This window comes from Neolamprologus multifasciatus, chromosome 9 (genome assembly GCF_963576455.1).
Source record: "Neolamprologus multifasciatus chromosome 9, fNeoMul1.2, whole genome shotgun sequence".
NCBI lineage: Eukaryota > Metazoa > Chordata > Actinopteri > Cichliformes > Cichlidae > Neolamprologus > Neolamprologus multifasciatus.
The window spans coordinates 14,359,853-14,386,217 of NC_140447.1; the positions used below are offsets into that span (position 1 = coordinate 14,359,853).

At 43.4% G+C, this 26,365-nt stretch overlaps 1 protein-coding gene across 1 annotated transcript in view; it reads left to right on the forward strand.

The window, feature by feature from the left end:
* zfhx4 (zinc finger homeobox 4) overlaps positions 1 to 26,365 on the forward strand; it is an 83,617-nt gene that overhangs the window by 38,772 nt on the left and 18,480 nt on the right. The window contains 2 exon segments of the mRNA XM_085172018.1: positions 6,459 to 6,693; positions 26,005 to 26,103. Of these exon segments, the coding sequence (XP_085028144.1) occupies positions 6,459 to 6,693; positions 26,005 to 26,103 (334 nt within the window).

The window sequence follows — 26,365 nt, forward strand, 5'->3', positions numbered from 1 at the left end:
AGTTTCAGAGTTAAACAGAACAACAACCGTGTAGCGCAAACGTCTTTGATGATACAGGTAAATGAGCTAAAGTCCCAGATTTGGAACCCTTTTACTCGTGTTTTTCGTAGACCCTGTCAATTAGAACTTGCTTTGATTCCCAAAAGCATCTTGGTGTGTTGGGAAAATGGAAAAGATGAGCCCTACCCAAAAGTCTTAGCACACTGGAAGTATAAAATATAACAGGCTAACAAGCATGCTAGCACTTCAGTGATCTTCTTCTCAGCATTTCACGATCTGTCTCCTACTCTGAGTCAGTGGAAAAGATAAAATCAGTGGCACAATGGTTTAGGGAAATAGGGAGGTCTGGTCAGTCTCACCTAGTGGTGATGGAGACAAGCGGGGGGCTTTTAGACCCTAATGGGCTAAGGTCAGGATAGCTAATAGGCAGTAAGTGGCTGAGCAATGCTGTCTAAATCTAATGCTAATGTAAATACTGATCCATTTCATGGGGATGGAGGTGAGCTGGCTTTCAAGACACCCACAAACAACATACACTTGAGCTTAAGTGAGTAAGGAAGATCTGCTCTGGTGTCTTTGTCTTTTGTAATCTGCAATTTTTTGAAACTACACGTTAATTTCCCTCGCTGTCCACTGATCAGGACAAGAAGAAGTTAATCATGTTATAATTTAGCAATGTTGTGTTTTAGGAGGGAGACTAGAGGTCAGGTAGGTAGAAAGAACACGTAAGGAGCAACAGAGAAAGGGAGAGAAAGAGACAGGGAGACAGCACAGAAGTGGAGAAAATGTCGTATGAAAGACTCATTGTGATAATTACATTTATTTGTCTTGGCAGTGATTATGAGATGATGCTTATTATTATTGGGTGACCTAAGCTAAGCTCATCCACAGGCCCCTGCACCTCATGGATCGGCCCCAGAGCTGTGATCACATGTGATTGCCAGCAGCCAGAGCCGGGAGAAAACAGGAGAGCCAATTTAGCTCTTGGAAATATTTTCTTTTGCATTTATGAAAATGAGAGCCTGGGCAGGAGGCAAAGGAAAGATGACCATCAGGAAATAAAAGAAGGTCGGGTCGGTTGTGTTCAGGTGTGCTGGGAGTGCCTTGTGTTGAATCTTTAGATTACACACTGTGGCTTTGTAGGAGAGGGTAACTGCAGACGCACACTAAGTGTGTGTGTAAATTGGTGCATGAGCACTCAGCACTTTTTTTTTGCACTTCTATATGCATATTTATATTTTGTGTCTGTGCAGCACTGACGCTGACTCTCTACCACCGCCTCTGTTTTCTTTATCTGTGGAAGGAAGGTGGCACATACCTGGGCTCTCCGCAAGTCTTTTGAGCAGTGCAGTCTGCCAGTGAATCCATTGGCAGCAATCTTGCGTTACATCTATGTCTTGGGGGCTGAGTGTCGGTTAGCAGTAACATGTGTTAGGGAGCTGGTAGCACTGATGGAATTCTACACTTGGCAGCCTTCCAGGCAGTACTGGTATGTGTTTAAAATACTTTCAAGGAACAATACATGCTTTTGTTGTTTGCTGGGCCAAGTGGGGCTGTTTTTGTCTCTGATGGCCCTCAGGGGCCCAGGGGATAGCACTGGAGGCTGGTGACGTTCTTAAAAAAGGGGGGGAAAGGTACAACCAACAAAACTCCCTGCCCCCCCCAAAAAAAGAGAAGATACAGATGAAAAGATATAAAGAGGTTTTTATTTTCACAATGTGCGGGGTGTACATTTGCATGCATGTGCATACTCTCAGAGGAATCAAAAACAAAACTGAATGTATGCACTTCTTTACGTACGCACGCACACACATGCACACAGCACCGGTTATTAAGGCATAACCGCTGTGGCGGAGAGCTCCCACTTTCAGCATGTATTCATTAGCTGCCTGTTTCTACACTTAATGACAGGAAAGAGTCCTGTTTGTACTGAATACTCTAATTTGTCATTTGCTTTATGGAGGAAAAATGCAACCCCGCTGCCTGGTGCTACTTTTGAATTTATTTTCCACGTTACCAGAGAACGCATCACAATCACAGGCAAAGACAAAAAACCCCACAAAAAAACAACACGAAAAAACGCCCGACTGAAATTATAGACAGACGCAAAAAATACTTATGAGATAATATCAAAAAAAAATGTCGAGTTAAAATTACTAATGCATAAAAAAACGAACGCACACATTCGCACAGTCATAGAGCAAAAAAGAAACGGTGGATTGAAATTATACCCACACGCGCTCTTTCACGTACTCGAACATGCACAGGGAGATAAAAGAAGTTGTGAGGAGATGTCTTTTGGCTTGGCTTATTAAGAATTCAGTTAATGAGGCAGCTTTGTCACCCCAGATAGAACAAATGGATACGAGACAGCAGCGCCGCTATCCTTCCCCGCAAACCCAGGCAGCAAGCCGAAGGGAAGATGTGTGTGTTCTCGTGTTTACTTGTGTGTGAGAAAGGTGTTTTGTAAACATCTCATTCTGCATAATGAATGCAGTCCTCTGTCGTCCTCAGTCACACACACACAGCAGCAGCAGCAAACTGCTACACCAGGGAGCTTCCTTTACCTGTCAGACTGACTCTCCTCCCCTCTCCCAAAAACAAGTCCCAGGGTGTTTTTGCATCTGTGTGTGTGTGTGTGTGTGTAAGTCACTGACAGCATTGACTGTCTTGTGTTTCTGACAGCCGAATGGGAAGTCCTGAGCATTGTAATTTACATTGTGATGTGTGTGTGTGTGTGTGTGTGTGTATCAGACAAGCACTCCTTGTGTTTTAATGTGTCGGCTAATGTCTGAGTGAGCACCCTGGACGCTTTCGGTCTTCACTCGCTCAAACCTGGTAACATTCACATATATATCTACATATTTCAACACAACAGTAACATGCACATATTTAAACGTTACCTCACACGCATTTCTATTTTCAGTTTGCCACAATGATATATTTTTGCAATTCCCCGACCAGAAGAGGGATCTCTCTGTCTCTCTCTTTCTGTCTGAGCCCTTTTTGGGTCCACGGTAACGATCACTTGCTGCAACACCAGAGAAACGCATACTGAGAGAGCCACTGTTGCTCTCATATGTGAGCTCTACTATAAATGTAACTACACGTCAGGCAGTAGTGACGTGGATGTTCGCGGTAAATTTGTGGTAAATTTGTGGTAAATTTGTGGTAAATTTGCGGTAAATTAAAGGAATTTTTAAAGGAATTTCCGGTCACTACGCAAGTTAGGACGTAGATTTCCCACAGAAGTCTAAATCAAGCTTGAGTGGAGAGTACTAAATGTTCTCTCCTCTAGTCACACTATTAGAATTGATACTGACAATTGACAATAACATATTGACAAAGCCAGCAATGTGGCATATTCGATGACTGAAAGGGGTTTTATGTGTGTGCATGTACCCCCTTTGCCATCTAGAGATGTCTCTGCCCTGTTTAGATCCACCCAGGGAGTGCTGTGTAGCTGATTTTGATTGGCCCACAGGGAGTGTTGGCTTATTTGGTTGTTTGCCAAACACTAATCCCCAACAATTAACCACCAGGCAGGCTGGAGAGGTGCCATATCGACAAGGATGGCTCTTTTTGCCATTCTGCGCAAAGACGCTCGATATGATACGAATGTGCGTACAACAAGTATACACACATACAGATCAGCAGCAGCATAAATTACATGCACATTGCAAGTAGACACACGGGGGCACAAACCCAGGAGCAGGAACAGTGTGTTTGTGTGTTTGAATATGCATTACACAGCCCACGCCTGGCAGGAGTCAAAGTGCTCCTTTAAAAGTTCATAAATCATGGATGTTCTGGCCTGTGATCACCAGACCGCCTGCATTTCAGGCCTGCGGAGTGCCAGAGAGCGACAGACAGCCCTCTAGTTTAGGTCTTAAACAAACCCTCTGGAATGTGCTGATGGGGGAAGAATTAATATTAGGTCTGAACCTATCTGGCATCCCAATTCAACTCTAAAGTATATCATTCAGCTTCTCTCAGCTGAAGCCCCACATCCTAAAAACATTACGATGTAACTTACAGCAGTAAAGGATGTGTGGTGTTTGAGGCCACAAGAGCTACAATTCTCCTACTGCCATTAGGAACCAGTTTAAGCCATCAAGTATTTTCTGAAACTCTGCCTCTCTTGATAAGACTCTTAACTGTTATGGCCATGTCTGCTCACACACTTTCCAATTCTAGCATGGTCTTCATATGGGGCTGTTCTTAACGTACTTCTCGAGGTTGTCACAAGAGGAAAGAAAGGCTTTGTTTGATTACCAGTTTTCTATTCAGTTCTAAGAGCCCCGCTTTCAGCTTCATTCAACTGTAACTGGGCCCCATTCCTATCAGAATGACGTTAAAATAAAAGTGTGTTTAAATGTCCAGATACGGTTAAGCTCAGAAAGAACCAGTTCCAAGCTAATCCTGTTTTGATATTGTGGTTGTCCTAATTGATCAGAGGATGAATGACAGTCAGAATGTGTGCAACTACTCGGGCTTTTGCATATGCTGTATAGCATATGGCATTGCTTTGAGAGGTCGTTTTCAACAGAAGGTACTTCAAGCACCTCCTGTTTAATGCCAGTGTTTATAAAGAAGCACTGAAAAGTTCATATTGAAAGAAAAGCCGTGACGTCACACTTTCTTGTTTATGCATGTGATATATGCGTGCTTGCTTCCGTAGCAAAAGTGTGTTTCCACAGTGAGGCTCGACAGCCCAGTCTTCCTGCGAGGTAGGGAGGGGAAGAAAGAAAAGAAGCAAAGAGAAAGAGAGAGAGAGAGAGAGAGAGAGAGAGAGAGAGAGAGAAAAGAGCGAGGGAGGCCTCCTTTCACAGAGAAACAAAGATAGCTGTAATTAATGGCCCTGAGCTCTGGACTAGGGGAGCTTTCTTCTGACAACTCCGACTTAATTAAAACTTAAGACTTCTGAAAGGGCCTCTGACTGCGAGGGGACGTCCCACCGTCTCGTGAGAAAAACCTCGCAAGATTTCCTACAAAAGAAAGAAAGAGGGAGAGACAGAGAGAAAAGATGTGTTAGTGGCTGTAGCTATGTTGCTAATCCCTGTTTGTCAAAGGAGGAGGGGGGGGGGTTAGAACTCATACACCTGCGACCCACTCCTCCCACCACACACACACACACACGTTCATTTTTCCAGTCTCTCTCTCTTCCTGCTCCATATAGCTTGATGCAACTATACTCTGGAGGAAATATTACCTGGCTAACTTTTCATTTGCTTCCAGAATGAAACGTCTTCCTATAGGAAGAGGTGAGAGACTCAGTAGGGCTAGCACATGCACACTTGTCATTATCTGCATTAATTCATGCACAGAACCCTGCACCTCTTTCTCACATGGCTGTATGAATAAATCTTAACAAAGTATAAACTAACCTTTGCGAGCCACCCCTGTGTCTCTGCCATGCTATCTTTTCCCCCCTCTCTCTCTCTCTCTCTTTGTTGCTCTCTTCCTCTCTCTCTCTCTCTCTTCTCCCCTTCACAGAGGATCAGATAATAAAAGCTTGGCCTGGTCTTTTGTTTTTGTGCATTGTTCATTAGCCCGGCAGCAACAACAGAAGCACACTTGATATGCTTGGCTTGACTGGGTGTATGGGAGTAGGGCAAGGTGGGATGGGGGCTGTGCGTGCATGGCTGTGTGTGTGTGTGTGTGTGTACATGTGTGTGGGTGTTTGTGCACCTACATGCACCAAGGGCAGGGCAAGAGGTAGGGGGTAGCTTTGCATGGCTGCAATGCCATTAAAGAGGCAAGTGGAAATTAGGGGCTTGCAACTGACAGCACACATTGAATGAGAAACCCCTGCAGCTGCTAACAATATGGAGAGCTGGACAATGTGCATGTTAAAGACAAAAATGGTGTTCTGAACTCAACACCTTGTCTGACTTTTTGTGGGGGGTTGGGGGGGGGGCGTTCTGTCTTTGCATTACTTAGACAATATCCAGTTAATTGGAAATGTTAGTCTTTAAACTAAGCTCAGCTGCTTAAAAGTTATATCTATTTCTGTTTGGTAGTTTCACGTTTGTCTGTCCCTTTTTATCTTGCCTTTATGCCTATACCTTTTTTAAATATATAGTTCTTGAAGATCTTTACTTGTGCTGTAGACTTATATAAAAGAGCCATTAGTCAGGAATGTTGCTCTCTAGTATTTTTCTTTCAGAAATATCTATAATACCACTGTAGCCAATAATGGGTCTGACTGAAATGCTGACTATTGACTTTTTGTTGGCTTTTTAAGAACCAGGCAAGTGGGATTTCTGGGTGTTTGAATTTTTGGAATTCAACTGGAAGGATAATAGAAGGAAGGTTTTTCTGGCCAAGTTTAAAATGTTACAAAGATATCCGGAAAACAAACAAACAATGAAGTTGCTCCTGCTTTGAAATTTTTGAACTGTCCCTAAAAGGTGAATGCATCTAACCTTCAGACTCTCTACTTCTCTGTTCCACAGCATTTGCAGAAGCTGGACAGTTCGTATAGCCCGGAGTCATGTGTCTACTACTGCACGCTGTGCGACTACTCCACCAAGGCCCGCCTCAACCTGGTGCAGCACGCCCGCTCAGCTCGCCACCAGCAGAACGAAGGACTGAGGAAACTCCAGCTGCACCAGCAAGGCCTGGGAGGAGATGAGGATGGGCTGAGCCTTCATGAGCTGTTCCATGTCAAGGAGTGCCCCAGCAGCCAAGGTCTGTGCTTTTTCAACCTACTTTGTTTGCTTTAACTGTTGATACTTAAGAATATTTGTTAGTTTTAAGGCTATTTCAGTTAATACTTTGGGGATTAACTTTTTGTCACATCTTTTATTTTTTTCTGGTGGAGTGCACACATGGCCTGACTTTAACATTTTCTATTGGCTTCCACTTTTATTTTTATTTTTGTTGTTTTTCTTTTTTTTTTAGATTTTTAAAACCTTGTTATTAGCTGAAGTGGTCAGTTTTCTTTGTTTGAAGTCAGATTCCTCAATCTTTACTCCTTAGACTCCTCCTATCTCTTCCCTTCCTTGCATCACTCTCTCTTTCTTCTGTCAAATCTCTCTCACTCCGTACTTCATTCCCTCCTTCCTTTGGCCTTCATATCCAGATCACGTCTCTCGATACAGGCCCGTCCATTCCTCCTAATCTCTCCAAAATGAGCATACTGTTCCTATTAGGCTGCTGCTCTTATATCTGAAACATGCACACACACACACATAGACATATACACACACACAGTGTCCCGTGCACAGGGACATCCCAAGCAGGCAAGTCAGCTTATGAAATTTCACCTTGGGAGGATCTCATAGTGAAAGGCCTGTACACACATACGTTACTCACACACATGTATGCTATGGCTGCACAGTCTCTCCCTGGAGTGAGCTTTCATTTCCTTTCTCATGACCAAAGCAATTTGGCTTTCATTTAAGAGTCTCCGTCCTGCCAGCAGCTAATAAGTGTAACAGAACTGTAAAACATTCAGAGAGACAAAAAAAAAAAAAGAAAGAAAGAAAAAAAAAAAAAGATTAATCGTTTTTCTTTGAGTGGGGGGTTGGATGGTGGGTAAGGGGTTGCAGGGTGTAAGGGGAGGGGGCTGCGTTGTAATTTAAACCAGAAGACAGAGAGTCAGGGTCCATTATTTAGTCATCCCTATGTTAATGCTGCCGGGAGAAAATGAGCGCTTAACTTGTTTTTGCTTTGCTTGACCTGCAGGAGCGGGTGGAGTGTGGTGGTAGTGCAGGGGGAATGGGGAAAGTAGGGGGGGGGGGGGGGTAACACATTTTGAAGAGCATTCCAGCATAGCATTAGCCCATACATCTGTCTGTGTGTGTGTGTTTAGGTGTGTGTGTGTGTGCGCGTGTGTGTCAGCTCATGTGTATTCCACCATGAATCTGCGCTCCCCAAAGTGTCCTGTTTATACTGTACATATACTCCCAAAACAGATGGGGGCCCAGCGCTTAGAAACATATGTGAGTCCTAGCGCACACACACATGCACGCACACACACACACACACATACATTAACAGGAGACGAGCTCCCTGTCCTGGAGTGGAGACTGCTGCTGGTGAATGTTTGGTTTTAATTACACATGGATCAAAGTTTCGGTGAGATTTGGGGTGCAGCAGAAAAGCATGCTTAGATAAATCATTACCTTACATTTTAACATAGCCACCAACCCACCCCCCCCTTCTTTCTCATCTCCCCTTTTTTGCCCCCCTCCCTCCCCTCTTTCTTTCTCTCCTTCTTTGTCCTGCTTATTCCTCCAGCTCCTGTCCATTTTTTTCTCCAGGCTTTTTACCGTTTTTTTTTCTTTTCTTTTTTGTCCTCCTCCCCTTCCCTTTTTAAATCTCAAACCAGCGCGCACAAGCAGGTTTTAAACCTGTCAAAAGCAATATTTGGCCGCTGCACCAAATTTCCAATGTTCCACTCTTAAAATGCACTAAATTTGTTGCTTGGACCCTCATTTTATACCTTGGCTTTGAGATGGCACATGGTGAATTTCCATGAGGAAGATAGTGTTAAAACCTTAAGCGGACGCTGGCACCGTCCAAAATGCTAAGCCACTTTTCTGGATGCCCTTCTTTTGCCCACTCTATATAACTTTCTTCTGAACAACGGTATTCTTTCACATGGTACGTGGTAAATGTTTCAAAGGCTACTTCCTTGTAGCCCATAAGTATTTGGCAGGTGTATGCAGTGAGCGAAGTTACAACCATGTCAAGGAGAGATCAAACACTGAGAGTCAGTGGAATAAATTGGGCTTGTGTTCTTGTTCTGTAGTTTGCAAATAAAATCTGTGTTGTTGTATTTGTTGTTTATTTTTAGGATTTTTTTTTTTTAACTTTTGGTTTCCGATTACAAAATAGTTCCTGTTAGCGTCACACGCTAGCCCGCCTTACGAGAGAGAGAATGTATATTGCAATCGCTTTGGGCTCCCGCAGTGATATATGATGCGAATGGGTTTTTTTTTTCAGCAATGGAAAATGCTTTATAGTAGGTAACATTTTCATCCAACGTTCAGTTTAAGGACCCTCTGTTTGTGTATTCGTGTGCTGTTAGTTTTCTGGGGCTACAACTCCTGACTCGAGCACTTTCTGTTCATTAGAGACTGGTATGAAAAAGATTAATTTAAGTGCTGACCGGTATCTTTCTCTTAAAGCCTGGGAGTTGGCACCAAGCCAGATAATTATAGGCTCATTTGGGAATAAGAGTTCTAATGCTTGGGACTTTATGTACATGTGAATGGCTTTCATTAAACAATTTTGATGCTGATTTTATGGCCTAATTAAGGATACGGTACTGGAGAGACACACCGCAAGAATATAGGTGTTTTGAACAAAGACAGGAGTGTACATGCAGTACTTGTGAGCTTGTAAATACATAGGTTTGCCGATGTATGTGTGCATTTGTGTGTCTTTGCGTTTTTCTGAGAACTTGTCGGTCTCTGTTGTCCTCTTGAGTGTTTAATTCTCGTAACCTGGGCCCAGCCAACTCACGCCTTTACCTTTGGTAAATACTGTTGTGAAGCGAGTGAACTCTGTGCTCGCTTGCCCGCTTGCACCCTTGCATGTGCAGCAGTTAGCACTCCCGGCCTAAACAGCAGGAACTTTTCACCGCAACCTCTCAACTGCGTCCTTCAGAGACAAAAAGCCCACTGTGTCCACATTTCTGAGATAAACCGTCCCTCTCTGTGTGCAATTAGAAATGATCAAGAAAATTGAGTTTATAAAAAATGCCAGTTTGCATCAGAAGAGCGGGCATAAATGAATTGCCTCTCAACATGGACGACTTAGAGGCCATTTTGCTTTGAGGGTCGTCCAAAAGTTATTAGAAAAATTAGATATTTTTTGTACTTCTCTGCGCTCTGTAATGAAGTTACGTCCTGAATGGAGCTGTTTAGTAAAACAGCTAAAAAAGAAAAATATGACAGATTGCGAGTCATGGGTATTCCATCATCGGTTTGATAATTTGAACAATTTGTTTAGCTGGATTTTTGGAGAAATTAACAACCTCTGAAGCTTAGTTGTTCCAGCGATTTTTTTCCCTTTTTTGCCAGCTCTGAATCTCTCGACCATTTGTTTAACTATAAAGAGCATTTTCAGGAGGCGTGTGTGTGTGCGTGCGTGCAAGCATGGGTGTGTTTTTCTATGTGTTTCCTCGCCCATTAGCCCTGTGCTCCATCATGTGTAAAGCTCCTCATAAGCCAGACCAAGCAGAAACATGAGGCCTTTTCTGCATACTTCACTTTCTGTCTTTTTTTTTTTTCTCCTTTCCTTGTTCCCTCTGTCCCTCTCAAAAAGGAAAGGGAGATGGGATCTTATGGAGGTAATTATGTCTGAGAATCCAGCCTGTCATCCATCCCTCCAACACCAACCCCACCACCCGCACATCTCCATCACTCTGTAAACCCCCTCCTCTCTCCCGACCCCAACCACCGTCACCCGACATGCATTAAAGAGGGAGGGAGAAGACCCTCTTTGTCTGAATCCCTGTTTTAAACAAAAGATCTCTTCTGACTTAGATAGACCAGCAACACTTTTATCATGTGCGGGTGGGTGCACGTGCGAGTGTGTCCAGAGCCCTTTGTTTTCTCTGAGTGATAACGCTCTAGGACATTTTTGGTCCTAGTTAAATTAGTGTAGCAGTGCTAACCATTTACATAGCAGCTGTAGGCTAAAACCTGAGCCTAATGGACTCTTATTATCCACATATATATGTGGCTGAGTGTGGATATAGATGCGTGTTTGTGTGCGTGTTTCCAGCAGGAGGTGGTGGCCAGTGGGAAAGTGTGCCATCCTGCCTGTTTTCCGAATGCACAGACATTCCTTGTTGTAAAATGCACGCCGTCGAATTGTGCTAGCTAAGTCGAGGAACCAAAAAAACACAGAGGAAAAAAAAGAAATCATCCCATTTTCAATGTGGGAAAGAGCATCCCAAAGAGCATTTCGATGTGATGACATTGAAGAAACTTTTGAGGTATTAGGTTTTACCTCCTCCCTCAGTTTCACTTATTCATCTTATGCCTCGTTTTTTTTTTTTTTTCCCTTCGGGTGGTGGGGATGGTTTCGCCATTCCAGTGGTTGTCTTTTTTCGGAAAGGTCTCTCCTCAGACAGAAGTCTATTTTCAGGGTTTGTCTCAGTAATTTGTGGCCATTACATAAACATTCATGGATGGCCAGAGGACTGAGAGAAAGGATGCAACACACACCCAGATCTAGCAAAACCACTAGAGTTAGCATAGCGGTGGCCATTTTCTCTTTTAAGTTGTAGAATGGAGAGGGTGAAACCAGATAACTAGCTCCTGAAAGGACACTTCAGCCCTTTATTAGGAACAGCTTTAAGCATTCATCTATTAGATATGTACATTTAGAACTGCTCTGGATAGTTTAAGCCGACCAGTTATAATGCATATCGATTTGCTCACATCCAGATGATTAAATGCAGTCATTTATTTTTGACCTTTTCTTCTTCATTTACCGTGACACAGGAAGTTACTTACATACTGTAAAAGGTAAAGTCCACAGATTTCAGTCAGATGGGATTCATTCCTCGCATAATAAAAACCTGGAATGTTATTTATGTGTCCAACACGAATACAAATACAGGGGGGACTATTCTGATGAGAGTGATGTGATTTTGCCCAAGAGGATTTTTGTAAAGCATGTAGCTTTTTATTGCCGTGCAATTAGTTGGAGACAATACTCTGCATTTTAAATCATTTGTCAAATCAAAATAAGACACATTCATATATGTATATTATTATATTTTCGGCAAGTAGCAATTTACCCCAAATTTCCCAAAACCATATTCTCTACGGCTGAGGGAGTAAAAGATGTGGTCATTTTTTGAATAATTCCATCCAAGCAAATTATAATTACTTTGTGGTCTCTGTGTGTGTGCACACAGAAAAAAATGGGCAGGAGCCCGACTTGTGCCTCAGAAAAAAAAAGTGCCTCGTTCACCATAAACTATTTTTGCAATGGTGTGTCGGGGCGGTATGGGCTCAGCCGATTGTTTTTCTTTGAGTTGAGCAGCTCTTTGGTGTAGGGGTATTACCCCGTCTAAATTGTTCCCTCATGTTTTCCGCCAAGGTTCTGTGCCCAACACACTGACAGTTATAATTTGCAGAAATTGCGCTGATTATCTGAATTAGCATACCTGACCAATGCCACATTAGTCTTATTTACAATACAAAGCCATGGGGCTCTGAGGACGCATACTAAATATGACTTAACCCTTTGAAGAGGGGACTGGCGTCACAGGGCCAGAACGTCTTTCACGTCAATGATATCACAAAGAGCTTAAGGCCCCCCACTCCATATGGACCTGAAAGCCTCTGGAAGACTCCTGGAAAGGGAAGTGGTGAATGCAAAGTCCAAGGACCATATTGAAATCACAGGTTTACTGCAAGTTTTTCCCTTACTCTCAGGTTCTTTTGACCTTTGTCTTCCCATATTTTTTTTTCACCACTTAGCTGTTCTCCCCATCTTGTTTTTCTTTTCCTTTTCCACCCCCCACCCGCACCCACCCTCTTCACCCCTGTTCTTCTTTATTTTCTTCTCCCTCACGTCTATTCTTTTCCCTCCCCAATCCCTTCATACACCCCCTGTCCATTGACTCTTAACCACAGATGGACAAAACAATGGCCCATGTCACACAGCATTAAGACAAACAATCCAGTGATGGGAGGAGGGTTGTGTGGAGCCGGAGCCACGGTAACCAGGCAATACGCTCACTGGTCCAAGCAGCCACTAATCTCAGACAGCGATGATACAATTCACAAATGGACACTGAAGGCAGCCTGTACGCACACACGCTCACAGCCACATGCAAAAAAAAAATAGGAACATTAAGAAATAGAGTTACTGGGCAGCATTTCTGCAAAAAGTTTTCTTTTCTTGTGTCCGTCTACACTCTCCTCTCAGTTTCTCCTCCCTCATCCATCAATGGGAGGTATAGAATTGATAGCAGGTATTGATTACCAATTGGCTAAGGCTAATCTGCTCTAACCGGAGGAAGCTTTGCACTTACAGCGGCTGTCAGTGGCTTGTCGTGTGTGTTTCTATTTGACTGTACAGCATTACAGTAGCAGTAACAGTATTTTTTTGTCTCAACTGCTTACCTACAGCATACTAATGGTCCGAAAGCAAGGCGTTACATTTAAAAGAAAAGAAACAAATAAATAAAATAACAATGGGGCTAATCTGGACATTATTTTTTTCAGAAAAAGGGAAACGTATGTTCTGTCTGTCCAAAGAAGCTCCGAGAGACATGCCAAGTTTCACCTCCCTACCTATGTGAATAAGACCCATCTCCCTCTTGCTTCTTTTCTTCATCTCCCTAATAGGAAATTTGAGCACACTGTGTGAGATTAAAGCAGAGAATCAATGCCTTGTGAGCAATCATTTCCAGACAAATCTCTTTCATCTTTTTTTCTCTCCCCCCCCCCCCCCCCTTTCTCTCTCCCGTTCGTTTTCTCTCCCACCTCCTAATGCTAACAGGGGGTCCTGTGTCATGACATCCCTTTTGCTTTTATCATGTCCTAATAACATTCTGAAAATAGAGAGAGAAAGAGGAATGTGACAGAGAAAAGAGGGTGCTGGGGAAAAAAAAGAACAAGAAATGGATAGACTGATAAAAATCCATTGAATGAGCATGGTTCTTGATTTGTGCTTTGATGTGGATGTCTTTGTGCAAATTAGACAAATATGCCCGCTGCTTTAGTCATCTCGAGGCTCTTCAAGAGATGCCATCTCCTCTTGCCATCCTTTTCTTTTATAAAGGATCGAAAGAAGGAGGGAAGGAGTGAGTGACAAGTTCATTTAAGGGCAAAAAAAATATACATTTCACAAAATGCAAGTGATTGAAGAGAGACAAGAGGAGGCTGAAGAGAAGTTTTTCTCGCTGTGTTAAATTATAGTATATAAGAAGTAGCCTGTACAAGGCAGTTGAATAAAACTGAAAATCTAAAAAGCTATATACATAAAAAAATGCTTTTGTTTCTGCTTGGTTAGATGCAAAAGGTGTTTCACCTTGGTGCATAAGTCTAATGGGCAGGGATACACACATATACACACACACACACACCTTGGCCAGACCTTTGTTTCAAAAGCAGGTTAATGGGGAGTGAGGAAGAGGAGCGTTGCAATTTTCTGCTCTTTAGGCGCCAGAGAATTCTCTCCAGTGTAAGAGAGACCAGACTCTCAGCGTAATAGGCATTTTACACCCTCATCACCCCTTGCACAGACACACACACAAACATGGACACACGTTCCCCAGAAATGCGTGGGAGTGTAATAGGCATTCTATGGTGTGTATTGCCCATCCCTAGAGAGCCAGTAAGTGTTAGACATGCATAGAGTCGGCAATGAGACAATCAGCATGCTGAAATTGAAACCTTGTCTGGAGTCACACAGGAGAGGAGGACGATGTGCGAGAGAAGAGGAGAGGAGGAGAGGATTAACTATATAGACTGGAGGACCAGGGATAGGAGCACAGATGGCAGCAGGGTGAGGAGATCCAGAATAAGAAGAGAGGAGAGACAGAGGGAGAGGAAATAGGAACTGATGTTTGTTTAATTGCCTCATAAGTGATGACACAGATAATTATGTCGAAAAAGGGATGCTCCTCTTAGGCAGGGCCAATGAGCAGCTGTATCTGTTGTGCGTGTGTGTTTCATGCTGTCTCTCCCTATAGCCCCATCAACTGTTGTCCCCTCAAGCCACATCAAGTATAGGACACCATTAAAGCAGTGCGGTTTACGTCATATCAAATCATTCAGCTTAATTAACAGACAAGCACACACTCAAACACACAGACACACACTCATCATTTGGAATCATTTTAATTACTCTGCAACATCACGATTATTAATATCTCTGCTTCGTATACCTGGGGATATGAAGGCGAGCGTGTTCACCTATATTTCCTGCGCTGCGCTTCCATGTGTGCAAGTGATGCTCCCTTGACTTCATATCTAATTGTCTTTTTTAATGACAATATTCCACTGTGTGCGGGCTGTATGTAATGAGTCAGGGTGTGTCAAAGTGCAGGCCTGAGCTGTCTGCTCGAGTTAAGCTCTTCCCGTCTACTGAAAAAGCCTCCAGCGTACGCACTCGCGCGCGCACACACACACACTCAAAAAGACCAGTATCAATGTGGGAGTTCCTGTATCTGACACGAGATTAAGAGGGCCAAGCGGAGGAACGTCGAAGAACTGCCCTGTTGCATTTGCAAGAAGGAAAAAGGACCGTCCTGTCACACGCGCGCGCGCACTCAACACACACCAGCGCGAGCATCCTGTGCTGTAAGTGAGCAGTAGCCTGCCTTGCATTATTCACAGTGGCCGAGTGATCGAAGCCTGGTTCAATAACACTAAAGCGGCGCATGCTGGAGAGATTTGTCTTACAAAACCTTGACACACACACAGGCGCACATATGCTCTCACACACATTGATTTTTGGTGGTGGGAATCTCCTAGGCTTTGGACGAAAGACAGGGACGAGAGAGGGGGCTTCCCCCGTCAAAGCAAACCCCCCCCCCCCCCCCCCCCCCCCCATATACACACACACGCATCGTTGTACTTATTCTGGACTTTACACCCGGATACGGTGCATAGGCAAACGCTGTAAGTGCATGTTTAATTCTCACAAAATGAGATCTGATGGATGGCGATGTCTGGCGATATCATGCACGTGAAAACGAAAGAAAAAGCTGAAGATAGGCAGCGAAGGATCTGCTTCTTAGATCTGATGGGGTTTCATTTACTGCAAGATGAGCTGATGGTAAAAAAAAATGTAAAAAGCAAAGGAAAAAAAAAAGTCTAACTGATCATATTTCTGTTTTTTGCTGACTCCCCTCTTTTGCATTTTACCATCAGGGGGCTTTTTGCAAGCCAGGCAGAAAAAAAAATCATGCATTGCCTGATATGTCATATCACTCTGCTGTAGTGCGTGTGTGTGTGAGTGTGTTTTTGCACAGGAGTGTTCAATTTGAAAGCCTTCACTTGATTTGAATGGAAATTTTTCTTATACATCAGCCACTTCATTCAGTTTCTTATTTTCTTCTGAGCGGCACAAGCAGCGCCCTCCGGCGTTTTTGACATATTAACATGTATTGACAAGCCAGCGCTCGCATGCCTGTAAACACACAGCACAAACACACGCGTATACACCCACACCTCTGTCCCCCGAAGACCTGTGATCAACCATACCCAATCCCTTGTAATCATTTGGAGCACCCACACACACACATACACGCGCACACACATACATGCACATGTATTTTCAGCTTCAATCCAGAGTAATGGTTTGGGGCAGGGGCTGAAGCAGTGGGCTTCTTTCCCTTAGCCCCAGTGTCTTAAGCTCCCATTGATTAAATGTTAACTGATATACTCGGCCCTGGCAATCTTGTTAGAGCTGGAGCAGGCAGGCAGCTAGACAGACAGTTTAGGACCTGCACCCTCCTGATCAATAGCACAGATAAAGATTTCATCCATCAATGAGCTCCCAAAACAAAAGGTATCTGATACCTGATTAGGCCCGCGGGGACACACGCGCGCACACACACAGATATGAGCATAAACACACTTTTACATGGCCACATGGGCTTCAGGCACATGAAGTGATCACACACACACGCGCGTTTGGATCAGGTAAATACTTAATTTAAAAATCTGTACATAAGCTTAAATAAGCACACACTTCTCACACACACATTCTTTTCACTCACTTATTTTGTCCAGAATAATACCTCTAACAACCCCATCTGAAGTCAATCAGTTCCACACCTAATGGTGTAATTACGACAGATACGCACTCACGCTGAAGCACACACTCCCCCGACACACACACACACACATATACACAGTCAAGTTTGCAGATAAGACAGTCCTGACTTTTCCCGGATGAAGGTTAATTATCCTGTGTAAGTTCACTTAGGTGTGGGGTTGCGTTTATCCAAAGAGGTGTATATATGTGTCTATATATGCACGTGTGTATGTGTGTGCACGTCTATTTAGATTGCACATGCATGCCAACGGCACCACAAAATGGACGAATCAATGTCTGGGCGACCACTACTGTTAACGTGTATCAATAATGTTCCCCCATCTTCTTTCTCAGCTATTGTCACAAGGCAATTTGAAAGTCCAAGCCTTGCCGCAATTAAGACTTAATTATAAATCAATAAAAGAAGTCATTTGAATATTGATTTTTCCTTTTTCTTCATATTGTTAATATATTCCACACCCTGCCTGTGATTTTTTTCCCCTTCCGTTTTTGTTACAATTTTAAGGGGAATCAATATTTCCCTTTACAGTCATCCGAGAAGTGTTTTGGCGTAATTGGAGCCAAAAACACAACAGGATGTCTTGATGGGGTTGATACCCAGAGGTGGTCAGGGGGTGAAAATGTCACAGACCCTTAAATTGTGATGGATTTCCACCCACCCCCCCCCACCAACCCCCCCCCCCCCCCCCCACCCCCTACCCCCCCCCCCCCAAAAAAAAAAAAAGAAAGAAAAAAAAAAGAAAAGAAGAGCTAATGATACTTTATAGCACTCAAACAGTGATCTCATTTTGGGAGATTTTGGGTGACATTTGTTGTCACGATGCCAAAAGCGCATTTCCATAATTTTCACGGCTGACATTTTCTTTGATATGACACTGTATCAGAGCACACTCCAGAAATGATATCAATGCACCCCAGTAACCTGCATTTCATTTGATTAAATGATATCTTTGCTGTTTTATTTTCCTGCTCAGCCATTTTGAAGGGCTGTGAGATTTTCAAGTGGCGTGTCAGGGGCCGGGAGTCTAATGCATGGAAACATGGTGCTTTCTGTTTTCTGACGGCTAGCAGAGATAAGGTAGAGATATGGCTCTAGTACTGGCTCAAATCTAAAACAGATCCTGCTTGGGGGGAGGGGGGGTGGTTGGGGGAGTTTAGAAAGTGAAGGAGGGGAGGGGGGTAGGAGGAAGGGAGGGGTGGAAGTAGTAAGAAAAGGGAATATTATCAATCCTCTAAGTGTCTGGCGGTGTCTCTCTTTCTTTCCCTCTTTCTCTCGCTCTTTTTCTCCCCACTCTCCTTCAGTAATCTGATTTATTCGAAGCATATGTGTGCTGCTCTGTCTTTGTCTGCTTCTATTAGGGCCAGTGGGGGCCCATATGACATTGTTTAGCCAGTAATGAAATGGACATTTTTTGCATGTTTTTGAGAAAGTCAGAGGAAAGCCAACACTCCTTATTTGTAACTGTCTGCAAATACCATCTCCAGGGCAGTACAATACCATCTCCAGGCCCAGGTCTGTGCATGTGTGTGTTGCGTGTGAACATGTGTGACTATGTGTTACAGGTTCCATGTAGTCATTTTGGAGATGAATCTGAGCAACCTAATGAATATTTTGGCTTGAAGATATTTTTTTCCCTTCTTCTGTGGCTTCTTATGAGTTCTTCCATCCTCTCTGACCTTAACACATTAGAGGCCCTGATGATGAACACATTTATTGTTCTGCGCATGCCTCCATGACAAAAGACGTGTCACGTGTAAAAACGGTTAAGCGCTAATGGAAGCTACGTGGTGCTCGACCGAAGTCCGCATCGGTAACAAATACAGTTACCGAAAACCATTTGAAATTAATAAAGTGACTGGAAACACTGTTAGGATTTTTTTTGTCATCTATTTATGCGTAAAATACACATTTTTAAACATTTTGTTTATCTGTCCTTTCTGTCTACTCAAATCTTCCCTTTGTTTTTCATCCAGGATTACAGTCTTGTTTTTTGGTGGCTCTGAAAGCAGATGGTTTTATGCAGCTAAAAACGGGACAGTAGCCCAATAGGATAAAGATCTGTTTAAGCATTATCCATTTGGCCACTGCCCGTCACAGGCCTATTTTAAGCATAGACACACACACACACACACACACACACACACACACACAGCCATTCTCTTAAACCATGGCAGCCATTTTATTAGATTCCCTGTTTTCAGGCCTCGTATTAGTTCTCGGAAAATAAATAAACCTTGAATACATGACAAGGGCCGGTCTGGTCAGTTGAAAACTATATCTATCCTGCTCGTATCTTTGTTTACCAGTGTAGTGATGGATGGAGAGATAACGGGTAAATGGTGGCGCACAGGAACAGATGGGATAGGTCTATGGACGGATAGCTGTGTGAAAAGATAGAAAAATAGATGGACAGATAGATAGATAAATGGATGGATAGCTAGACAGATGAATGAGACAGGGAGATCTTGTTGGGCTGATAGAGTTGAGCAGGTATGCCGAGAAACAGCTGCTTTCTTCATTAGGTTCATCTATCGATCTCGGACCCTTGTTTTGTGCGTGTGTGTGTTTGAGGGAGAGGAGAAAGACAGCAGGCTCTGTAGATAAGTGCTGGTAATAGAACAGAATGAATTCTTATCACAGAGATGGGAAGGCCATTAACCCTCAGCTCCTAGTTCTCTCTCTCGCTCTCTCTTTTTCTCCCTCCCACCGTCCTCCGGTCTGGACCTGACAGGTTCATGTTGGCAGGTGTGTGTGATATTTCCACTATGTGTGTGAGACTCTCCAAGTGCGTGCATGCGTGCGCATCTCAGCTGCCGCTGCGCAGACTGTCCTATCGGCCAGATGTTTATAATCAGGGGCTAGATAAATATTGGCCCGAGGAATCATAAAAGACCGGGAAGAAACAGAGAATAGAGAAAGAGACGGGAGGAGATGAAACAGAGGAGAGGAATCCTCTTTTCAAATTATTCTTAAATCCCTCAGTAAGCATGCCGTGCCGCCTCCTCGGTTCACCTACTCAGCCTAAGGTGATTCAAAAAGCCGAAATGCAATATGGCTGTTGTGTAAGATGCAGGTGTGTGTGTGTGTGTGCACGTGTGGAGGTGTACAGTAGGTGTGTTAGCCTATTGTATAAGGCCAGGTGTTGGGGCAACTTTTTTTTTATCCACCACTGAAACTTTTGAAGTCATATTTTTGTCCTGTGAAAACCCTTTTTGTATTTGCCATTAAAGAATCATTAACACCACCCTCCACACACACACGCACAGAGGCACACACACCCATCCACCCAGTGCCCACAGCACTGAAAATGAAACCCTTCTTAACACGAAACAACAGTTTCTGTCTGCGCAGCAAGCAAGACATGCAAGCCTTTAATCTTGGCTATGTTTATTCATATGATTTTTTTTCTCCCCCCTCTTTTTTTTTTTACAAAAGAGTAATAGGTGTTTTGTTAGTCGCCTGCAAGACAGCAGAGCGAGCAATTTGAGCGAAAGAAAATACAATGAAGAGTCTCAGGAAGTCGTAATTGACAACAACAAAGCAAATTTGGAGCTGCTGATACAAGCATTTTTTACACAAAAAGTCATTTTTTTCAGCTTATTCTGTCAGTTCAACTTATTGACATTCACACCAGGAGCGAATTAAATGTGACAATCCTATTGTCTGGCTTTCAGAGTCGACCTGAAACAATATATATATATATATATATATTGCTGGTGTAATAAGTTTGCGTGTTTTTAACAATAAATGGCTCAGTGTGGGTGGATTTGAGAGTGTGGATGGAAACATGTGTGTTTGCTTGTGCTGGTGTGTTTACATGTTAGCATGTGGGCTGTGGACTTATGTGCATGAAATGCATTGAAAGCTGCGTAGGAGTAAATGTGTGTTATACGCAGAGATATTCATGGTTAGGTGTGTGTGTGAGGGGGAGAGAGGGAAAGCGTGTGCGGATGTGTGTGTGTGTGTGTGAGTGAGTTATTCCCAGGCCCTGTGCAGGAGCTGTAGACCCTCTCTGCTGGGTTGATGTTTAGTATTTTAGACATGCTACATTAACAACATCTGGTTAAGATCTAAATGCTTGTTAAACGCGCTGAAATTCGGGGGGGAAAGGTACGAGGAGAACGAGGGAGAAAGGGGGGATAAAGAGGGAGAGTAGGGTAAATAAAGATTTGAGGGTGAGAGAATGGGAGGGGGGGGATCAGTAAGTCTGTAAGGTTATTACTCTGGCAGTATTACCACTGGCCCTTGACTATGTGTGTGTGTGTTTCGGTGTGTATACGTGTGTGTGTGTGTGTGTGTGTGTGTGTGTGTGTGTGTGTGTGTGTGTGTGTGCGTGCGTGCGTGGCTGTGACTGTGTGGGATGGTGTAATGTTTCAAAGCTTTCCCCTTAAAACCTAGAGGCCAAACTAGAGCCACGCGCGCGGCGCAGGAATGTGACATCACAGGGCCCCCTGTTGCTCACATACGCACACATGGTCTCACAGGGGACGTGACCAGAGTTGTAAGAAGAAATCAGCATCAACATCATGCCTAAGTTGAGGAGACACGGGAGTCAAATGTGTTGCACAAAAACATTAAGGCTTCAATATTAGCACAGATAAAATGGACCCAGTATTAAGCCTGCATTATTAGACAGACTTAACACTCTGAAAATGCTCTGCTATACGCAGTCCAAGCTACACAATAACAGATTCTTTGTCTTGTTATTTTAGCAGTTCTTATATATCGTATATTTTCTTTGGCAGCAATTACAGTTTCAGTTGATGCTCCAATTTTATGGTATCCATGATTTAAGATAAACAAAATGCAAAACAAGACTTTTTTTTTATTCCTTTACCCCTTTAATGAGCACCGTCCTAGCCCTAAGGAAGCAAATTAGAGGCAGCTCAACCCAGCTAATGAATTCAGCCATTTTGGAGTCTCCGTGTCCAGTTTCCTGGCGTGGCATTGCTCGACTGTTGTGTGCTGTACAACCGAGTCCTCCACCGGGCACATAATGACCCGGCATGGCGGTTATGGGCCCTTAGGGGGAGACAGGAGGGGGAGTGAGTGGTCTCAGAGCAGGTCATTATACAGCTAGAGGGCACACACATACACACACGCACGCACACAAACACACTGCACTCACACTTTCAATATATTCTTCATTGCCTCCATCTCCCATATGTCTAGTCCTCTATTTTTTCTTTTCAGACATCTCTTTCTCCTCCACTCTATCCTCCTGCTGTTTAAAACTTGCTTTTCTATCTGTTTGCTTTTTGCTCTGCTTTGAAAAAATATGAGCATGTTTTGTTTGTTTTTTTTTTATTTCTACTACGGATGCCAAATTTCAGATACTATTTATTGGATAAACAAAACAGACATTTATGGGTAGGAATCTAACTGGTTACACTGGCTACTAACTGATAAAATCTCAAATCAAATTGATAGGTTGAATCTCTGATCATAAGACACTTAATTATTCTTCCTTTTTAACAGTTAAATATAGGCTTGTGTTGGTTGCAGCGTAATCGAAGCCAGGGTTTGTGGTTAGCTCGAGCTCACCGGCCGGCTTTAATGTTCCGACTGACCCACATCAAAGAGAATCCCACCAGGCTGCCAAAATCACACACCCTCCACAGTCTGGCCCACTTTGTGTGTGTGTGCACGCGCGCGTGTGCATGCACAGAGGCAGTGGAAGGTGACTGCGAAAGTTTTTGCTCTGTGTGTCCTCTGGTAGCGATTAAGTTGATGGTTAAGAGTCCCCCCGCTGCAGAATGCTCTGTCTCTCTTTAACACACACACTTTACACACACATACTTGCACATGACATTTCACATGCAAACATATGCAGTCACTGTCTCGCTCGCGTGATCAATGGTACACATCCACGCTAACACGATGTAACATGCACAGTCATTCACGCGCTCACGTACACACCCGTGTGGTGTGTGAGTGTCAGGGTCAGTCAGAGGGCAGACGCTGTGCTGATGTATTGAGAGAGCTCGTCTGGGAATGTCCTCAGTGTGGAAACACATTCCCCATATGCACACACGCACGAACACACACATGCATGCGTGCGCGCGCACACACACACACCACACACACCACAGATATAACTGACTAGAAGGGGAAAGGAGAAAAAAGCACTGATGAGGCCCAGATGATCACCCCCTCCTGTTCTCTTTTTTCTCTTTCTTCACCCACTCTTCACCCTCTTCCTTCCTCTCCTTCAGTCTTTCTGTTCATTGTCTCACGTTTCTCCTGTGTTTTGTCTGGCTACAGGTAGACTGCCCCCTAGAGGTTTGTTAAGACCCTGGTTTGATATTGTTAAGATCACATGCTGCAGTTCAGACCACTTTCACTTGACTTATTTCCTCCTCTGCTTGCTGTCATTTATTAAAAGAATGACTTGATTAATTTGCAGTTTGACCAGCTTAATGGGCGAATACAAAAATGTGCAATAAGTCATTGTGAAGATCATATTCAGAAGTAAAAAAAAATACAAAAAATTATTCAGAGTTGTCATGAAATGGTAACGAACTAGCTGTAATTCACACATTTTTATTTATCATCACAGATGGAAAATTTATTTATGGGATAAATGATATGGTCCCGTAGTGCATTATAGGGATAATATCAAATAAAAATCATTGCTATTAAACTTTTATGACCATCTTTTTAAATTAATTGAATAAATGATATGTAACAAATCACTTTTTTCCTTCTACTTTATAAACGTTTTTATTATTTTGACACACTAACTTGACCTTGCAGTATATAAGATCTACTAACGCGTGTTTTTTTCTCAGTATTTCTGTTTTGACCCTTACCCCTCCACCCCTCCCACCGCATGCTTATGTGAAACATGCTGTTCGATTTGTACCGTTTGCTTTTCCTTGGCTTTGAACAAAAGTCAAGCATAGAGAAAAGATAAACCAGTGATGAAGGACTTTGGTACCCGCCACACACGTGCAGCATTTACACCAGCACGCACGCGCACACATGGATACACAGCGTGCGTCCTCTCCCCCCTCCATATGAAGGTGAGGTGAATTAAAATACAAAGATGGACGCTGCAGCACCAGCAGTGAAAATTGCAATTTCTGCAGCCCGGCCTCTCTTGGCTGACAGGAGATATTTCATCTCCGTTGTCACCGATGTATTAATAAAACATCAGGAGCAGAGTGCAGTCCCAGTCTTTCATGCACACACACAAACACACAGACTGTGTGTACACAGCGTGTACAGCAGCCACGTGTGCAAATGCAAAAATATAACAGTGTTCATGAATACAGGCGCACACACACACAAACACAACTGCAATTTTCCTCCTCAATCACATGCCAGCGTCTGCCATGAAAATTTCATGCTGTATATAATGTCCACTTAATGTGTTGCCGCTTAAAGCAATGGCGCCAGCGCTTAGTCTGTGTGTCTGTATGTGCTTTTTTGCATGTGTGTGTGTACTCACACCACATGGTATTTGAAAGGGTTAATCATATCATGTTTCCAAAGGGGTGTGTGTGTGGTGGGGGGGTTGCAGACCTCTTTTGCTCATCGTACAATGGCCAAAGTGATTGTATGCAAATGCAAGCTGACCTCAATGCACCCTTTGCCTGATTTCTGTGAATATGCGTGTGAGTGTGCCTGCGTGTGCTGTGTGTGCGTGTTATAAAATATGGTTATTAAGGCGGTACAGGATTGATGAGCTCAGCTCTTTTATACACACTCACCCATGCACACAGACACACACCGGTTTCATTCTCCGGCAGAGTGAGGGGTTTGTGTTGAGAGCGAGACCTCCCTTTCCCCCATTTAAAAGACATGAAATTTGTAACGGTTTTTCCTCTGTGTGTGTCTGCGTGAACGTGATACTCTGCGTGTGTGTGATTTGATGCCTGTTTGCAAGTGTTTCTGTTTGATTTTGCATTGGTGTGTGCTAGTCCTGAGATGGAGGAGGGCACTATATTGTGTGTATATTTATATATATGTGCGCGCGCGTGTGTTTATGTGTGTCTGTGTTCGTGCCATGTGTGCATGCGCATGCCTGGTTATCTGGCCTCTCTCAGACTGCTCAAAATTCATTACAAAGTGACATCAGCCCAGCCGGAGACAAATGATGGCTGGATGAAAGGGAGCGCTGGGGCTCGGCTAGGATTAGTGTTAGCTTGTGCTGGCGACACATATATACACATACACACACACACACACACACACACATGCGTACACACTCGCACACATGCACACACTTTAATCCACTGGCAGAACACTGCAGATACACAGAATTATCAAACAAGGGGCTGAACTCTCAGAGATGGGTAGGCTAATCTGCTAATAGTGCAGAGCTGCACGTGTGTGTTGGTTTGTGTTTTGGCGTGCGCACGCAAATACACACACACACATACTTTTTAGCAAGGCGTGCAAAAATACGCAGACACAATATTTCTGTACGGGGTAGTGGCGAGCATGACCTACACAATCTCATGTTATTTTGCTTTTCATTTTTCCCCCGGATTTTACAGCAGGATGTGTGTTGTTGTAGGCTGTCAGTGCTAATGTGTGCCTCAATTTGGTAGAGCTGTGTATTTTTTCCAGTTGTCGCAATAAAGCAGAATGATAGCGTTTCCACATAATTATGTTTTTACATTACAACAGCATAATTTGTGTTTCCACCATGCTGTAATGTTTGTCTAACCTGAAATAACACTTCAAATGAATAGAAGAAAAGTAAAAACGCTTATTTAAAATGAAATATATGGACAAAAAGTCATTATTATGCAATGTCAGTAAATAATATTCTTTATTTTTTTGAGAAGTGCATGTTGAAGAGAGGCACCCGAAATAACTGAAGCCATTTCCCCGGAGGCCATATTTTGTTGTCACACAACCTTTCAGCTTTCAGGCCATGGATGTATTATGTTTCACCCACTAGAAGTGGCAGAGCGCGGCTGTTTTCAACAAAGCATGTGTTTAAGTCAATAACATTATTTGCTGGTGAGATATGCTGTTCAGTGGGATACGTTTACTCTAGAAAAAGGTGTTTATGGGAATAAAGCAAACATATAAAAGCTGGAATATTTCTCTAATGTCACACTGCAATATATATTAGAACATCTGCAGCTTTCAGAGTCAAACACCATGAAATTTTCTTTTTCCAGTGCTGCCCTTACAGCCATCGAATGCTGTGTTTTAGAGAGCTCTGCAGATAATGAAGTTGTTGTTTTTGTGTGTGTGTGTATGTGCATTTTCAGAAGAAACTTCTGAGGACAGTGAGAGACCTCCTCGCTCCTCCTCCAGGCCCGGGCTCAACTTCAGCGACCGAGACTCGGCTGACAGCAGGAAAACTGACCGTAAGTCTGCGCGCGTGCAAACTGTGCACACAAAACACATACGAACCACAAGCTTCTCGTCTTAAGTTATTGTTCATGTGTCGCTCTCCCTCAGATAAGGTTCTAACGTGTGTGTAACATGTGAATGCTGCTGACTAGCCTCCATGTGACCCGCTTTAATCGTTTCCATCTGACAGAAAGAGAAAAAGGGAGAGACGGGGGAGTGGGGGAAACAAGAAGAGGAAGGAAAAAAGGACAGAAAGAAAGAAGGATAAGTTGAGTG